The sequence below is a fragment of the Lactuca saligna genome, chromosome 1 (assembly GCF_052625555.1).
Source record: "Lactuca saligna cultivar CGN05327 chromosome 1, ASM5262555v1, whole genome shotgun sequence".
In the NCBI taxonomy this organism is placed as follows: domain Eukaryota; kingdom Viridiplantae; phylum Streptophyta; class Magnoliopsida; order Asterales; family Asteraceae; genus Lactuca; species Lactuca saligna.
The window spans coordinates 63,558,664-63,564,388 of record NC_136417.1 but is presented as its reverse complement, the minus strand read 5'-3'; the positions used below and the strand labels follow the sequence as shown (position 1 = coordinate 63,564,388).

Genomic DNA, 5,725 nt, shown 5'->3' with positions numbered 1-5,725 from the left:
TCATAGCGAGGTTAATGTTGACTGTGTCTTCTGTTACATCAACCCATGAATGGATCAATATGATCTCTTCGTCAGTTGATCAAACATGAGCCTTTTTTTAGCGATAAGGTTTTTGAAGAATATGGAAAATAAGAAAGTTATGAGAATTGAATTAATAAGATTTGAATGTGGTGAAGAATGAAGAATTATGATATTTATAGTTGAAGATTAAGGGTTTAAATTTTGAAAAAAAAAATAGTTATATTTTTTAAAATGATCTATTTTTTTAAATATAGTATTTTTGGAAAATGAAAAGTTGATTAAATGGTTAAAAAAAATGGGTTAATTTCGTTTCTCTCATCGGTGAAACTTCATTGAGTTGCCAAACCAAGCTCAGCACACCAAGTGGTCGACCCGCCCCGGTGTTTGCTGAGTATGTCGAGGTCTTCGCCCAGCGCATTCCATTGAGTCTTAACAACGACCCATACAAAGGCTCGATTATAGTATTTGTCGAGCTTTTTCAAAAAAAAAAAAAAAAAAAATGGTCTCTATGAAAAAGATATTGTATTATTGTTACTTGTAAAACGAGTTTTTAATTCTTGTACACTTGTAACATGTTAGCCCAATGTCGTTGGCCCATTAAGCGAAGGCCATTTGCTACTGGGCTCTATAGGTTTGATCAAGTCCAATAAGAGAGTTGCCAAAGCCCAAAGCAGAACAAGCATATTTAGTTTATTTATAAAAGAGGTTAAAGGAATAAAACTTAAACAAAAAATAAATCTTAAACATTCACGTTAAAGGGGTTAAAATACCCAAAATGTACAATCATGTTTACAATCTTTAAAACCAATTGATTAAAATAAAAGTGGGATTATTATTATTACCACATCATTTTTCAAAACCACAAGCAATCGTCATATTGTAAAAACACTACATTTTTCAACGGAATATATAAATTTCTACAACCAATAATAAAATTTATTCCACAAATATATTAATACTAAAAGAACTTTAAAAATACATTTTACAAATTTTGAATTTCGATTATTCAAACTCATGAGGGTGCAATGGCTTCCTCCACCACCTCATTTGTAAGCGTATCAACATCCGGTAGACGATTAAGAACCTGAATAAATGATGTTTAAAAAATATCTGAGAAAACATCTTACCAGATTAAGCCATGTCCTCATTAAGTCCATTAAGTAAAAAAGAAACAAAATCAAAGTTGACTTTGACTTTGACTTTTGTTTACCTCGAACAAATGCCAAGAAACAAAAGCATCTGTGGCTGCATAATTCAGTTGTTCTTTTGACAAAGGATTCGCCTCCCAATTTCCTAATCTAATTTTCGAGGGTTTTGGAACCTGAAAAAAAAAAAAAAAAAAAAAAAAAAAAACAGTTAATTCAGTTAAAATGTTCTAGCTTAAATAAATGTTGGAATTATTTATTTATTTATCTTTTACGTTGAAAGGGTAAAATGGTAAAATGAGCAAGGAGGAAGTAATATAACCTCTTTGCAAGTGAGAGCCTCAGTTAATGATGACAAACTCCAATTCTTAGGCTCTCTACCAAGCTTTTGATTGGCTAAATATGACAAATCTTCTAAACCATCTACAGACACATTATGATCATTGAACACCTTACGAGCATCACCAGCAATTCCCACTCCAACCTGTTCATAAAAATCTGATTAGATTCAACAATTAGGGTTTACAAGATGCAACATTAACATACCTTCACAGATTTGGAATCCCCAAGAAGAGACTTTAAGCTTTCAGGGAATCCAGAATGAATAACATGCATTACATGACAACTTGCAGCATCTGCACATATCTGTAGAACTGCAGCCTTCCCTTGTTTTACACCTTCATGATTCAATAACAAATGAATCATAAGTAAAAGTATGTGAAGATTTATAAGAAGGATATTGAGTTCTGATAAGATTATAAGAACCTTTCCTGAAAGATGGTCTCCATTCAACGTCAAATCCAATAATAGCACGACCTCCATCTTTTTTCTTGAGTTCAACAAACTTTAAGAGCTCATCTGCAGCTTTTTCCACCTCTGGGAATGTTCTACTGTACACAATATGACCTTTAAAAGCCATTGCAGGGTATCTCGTCTTTATATTATCTGAAACAGGAATCACAAGAAGTTGCTTATAAGTTAGTGGTACTTCAAATCCATGAAATTAGTTGAATTATAGAGATCCGTTGTCTGAATCCTGATTTCTGAATCATTTCATCATTTCTATTCCCGATTACAGTGGCAACAGTGCCCAAAAGCTTGAATTTCTCCGTTAACAATTTCCTTTGTTCCTTGAATGCGAGGAACAATACACGTTTGTTGACAGATACATTACAACATAGTTAATTCAAAAATAATTTACAAGGTGAAGTAGATTACCACGATTGGAAGAATCACTCAGGTTAGAAAACCGATTTCTAGGGCAAGGCAATAACGAGATCGAACCTGAAGGATCAACTGAGGAGCTGTTAAATGACAATGCAGACCGTGTAAACAAAGAATCAGGCAATCTCCGGCGAGTTCTCGGACGATCTCCGTCGCAATTGGCGACAGATTTCTTAGACGAGGAAGAAGAAGCGGCGGATTCAATAGCAGCGTCAATTGACTGAAGTTCTTCGTCGGTGAAATCCAGATCCCAGTCTGAGCAGACGCTAACAGTAGATGATGGTTGAATTTGGTCATTTTTGGGGATTTCCATGAACAGGTTGGACGCAAAGTAGCTACGCCGGCATGAAAAGTTTGAACGGTTTTGTGTTTCGAGGGAAATCCTTGGTTTGTATTTACATTGTTCGCCCTTATGTATTTTCTTCTTTCCAATTTCAGTCTTTGTTTTTATTTTCCTTTCTTTTTAAAAGTTAGTTACACGAGGGTCAGTTGCAAAATATGACAACCGATTATAACTCCAGTCGCCAATTAGAAAAGTTATGTTTAGGCAAGTTAATATATATATAAAAGCCATCATTTTACTTAATTTATGTTACATGATGTTTTATTGTTGGTTTTGATTTGAACATATGGCTCAATGGTGCGAGAGTTATTTTGTCGGCGACATCCGATGTAGATGTATTGAGGGTGGCAACCCCACCCACTCACAACAATACTTGAAGGTAATGTTGAGCAGCAAGTTTTTTTTTTTTATCCGGTGGAAATATTTGTGGCAAACTCTTCTTCTTAGGATTGAGCATGTGTTGATTTTGGGTAAAACTGAACCCAAATTGATAAGTTCATTTTTTTGGTTTTGAAACCCATTAGGTTTAGTTTTTGAATTGGTTCGATTTTAGGTTTTATAGATTGGTTTTTAGGTTTTTGGGTTCAACCCATGGGTTGATGGCTTTGGTTTTAAACCCTTGGGTTTTTGGTTTTAACCCAATATCCGGTAATTCTACATAAAATGAAACAAATTTAGGCAAATTTAATACCAATCAAAAACAGAAAAACCAGACAATTAGTTTAAAAAAACCTAATAAAAATTAAAAGCCAACTAGTTTAAAGAAACTAAGATTAAAAGTTAAAACAGATTGATAGGTTTTGGGTTTAAATATATGAGTTTGGGTAAGTTGCTCGGTTTTAAAAACACCAGGTCAATTTGTTTTAGTGGCCGCTTTTTAATGTGCAACCGAACCTAAACCATTTTATTTTTTAAAAAAACTAAATCCAAAAATGGTTCGGGTTTGGTTTTTCGTTTTCGGTTTCGATTTTACTCAGCTTTATATTTGAATCTTCTTTTGTTTAATATAAGTAAAATTTTAAAATGAATGGATTCATAATCACATTATTATTATTATGTTTGTTCAACTTTGAACCTACTTCTACATACATCTAACTAAACATGCTATTTTCTACGGTATGAAGTTTTGCGTTAGAGTTTGGTGTGTTCATATAAGTTATACTATATAAATCAACATCCGCGGTGCTTTTACTTGGCATTTTTAGTCATCATCAATTTTCTTTTTCTTTTTTGGCCCTACTTTACTTTGTCTTTTGTGATAGCATACGTACATTCCATCCGACCAAACCTAAAAGTTTGTCGTTGTCGCAATCATTTTCCTTCACCACATTTTCCTTCACCAATATACCGAGAGTAAATTAGCTTTTCACATTATAAAATCATAAACCAAGAAGTATACCAATAGTAACTATATATAATTTGGTACATAATAAGGCTATGATCCTAAAAAATATGGTAACAATTGGTCGCATATAAAATAGATAAAGATAACACGTCACTATCTTTTGATATATACTAGGTGTGAGACACGTGTATTACACGTGTTTATTAAAAAAATTAATATTTGCATTTTTATCCCTTAATCATTTCATTTATATTACATAATAGCATCACACTTTCATTTTGATCCCATAATAGCATCATGCTTTTATTTTCCTTTTATTTTGATCACATAATAGCATCATAATTTCATTTTATACCATAATGGCATCATACTTGCATTTTCAAACAATAATAGCAACATAGTTGTAATATCTATAAAATTCGAACCAATTTAAAACTTTTTAAATCGTTTAAAACCATTCAATTATTACAATTTGTTTTCAAAATAGTTTAAATATCAGAGTTCTCATAAATCATAATTGTCAATCGAGGAAGTGTACGATCACACCTTCGCCTTCCCGCGACCATCCATTGAACCTGAAACAAATAACTGAAACTGTAAGTCTGAAAGCTTAGTGAGTTACCCCCAAAATACTAACGCCATACAGATATAACCATATCATATAAACATATAAGCAAACACATATACAAAAACAACATACATAATGAGCCATCAGTCTGACTGGACCGAATCCCGGTCCTCAGTCTATCTGGACCGCTCTTCGAGCCCTAGGCACGTTTGGACTGCCCTCCTCGGGGCCTTTAGCCTATCCGGACCGCTCGTTGGGCCTTCAGCCTGACTAGATTTGCCCGGCCCGGGCCTACAGTCTACCCGGTCCGCCCAGGGTGTCTTGGCCAATTGCACACAGCAGGACCTGCCTCAACCCTTTCCCCAAACCAATAAACATGTGCACATAAACATCATACACTAGCATGTAATATCCTATAATCATACTAATCTAACAAATCACTAATCATGGCAACAATCCTATAACCATGATACTGATCTAACCGATATCTAATATAACAACCATCCTACAACCAGGATATCAAACAGATTACTAGCATAGCAACCATCCTCAAACCAGGATGAAATCTAACATATCAATAACATAGCAACCATCCTAACCCAGGATATAAATCATAAAGGGTCGGCCTTGGTGCCTTAGACCCTGTTGATATAGTGAGGATAACTCACCTCGCAAGTAGCTCGGAAGGTAGTGTCAAACTTTTCAAGATGTTGCTCCAACTCCAACACTTATATTCACCAATGCCCATTTGCTATATAAATCCAATTTACCAAAATTCCCTCAGAAGTCCAATAGTCAACATGTGGTCAAAGTCAAAGTCAACTACCAAAGTCAACAGTCCATGTTGACCTCAACTCGTCGAGTACAACCAGTCACTCGTTGAGTTCCTTTCATAACTCGCCAACTTACCGAGTCACATGAGCGACTCGTCGAGTTTCCCTATACAACTCGTCGGGTTCATACATGTCCAAAGGTTGGGGAAACCCTAGCCGACTCGCCGAGTCACTTGACTGACTCGCCGAGCCCAATGCAATCTTCATCAAACTTGTTGAGTCATCCATCTGACTCGTCGAGCCTAC

At 34.9% G+C, this 5,725-nt stretch overlaps 1 protein-coding gene across 2 annotated transcripts; it reads right to left on the bottom strand.

Moving 5' to 3' along the window:
- Positions 1 to 833: 833 nt before the first annotated feature.
- LOC144998780 (3'-5' exonuclease-like) lies at positions 834 to 2,786 on the bottom strand. 2 transcript variants are annotated; one of them, XM_078958516.1, is made up of 6 exons: positions 2,385 to 2,786; positions 1,932 to 2,111; positions 1,713 to 1,843; positions 1,489 to 1,650; positions 1,232 to 1,342; positions 834 to 1,105 (listed from the first exon to the last, which is right to left on the bottom strand). In XM_078958516.1, the coding sequence occupies exons 1-6, from the start codon at positions 2,701 to 2,703 to the stop codon at positions 1,034 to 1,036; spliced, it is 975 nt and encodes a 324-aa protein (XP_078814642.1). In that variant the 5' UTR covers positions 2,704 to 2,786; the 3' UTR covers positions 834 to 1,033. The 2 variants fall into 2 exon arrangements, with proteins under 2 accessions (XP_078814642.1, XP_078814645.1); XM_078958519.1 differs by having other exon boundaries at positions 2,451 to 2,786.
- Positions 2,787 to 5,725: the final 2,939 nt, after the last annotated feature.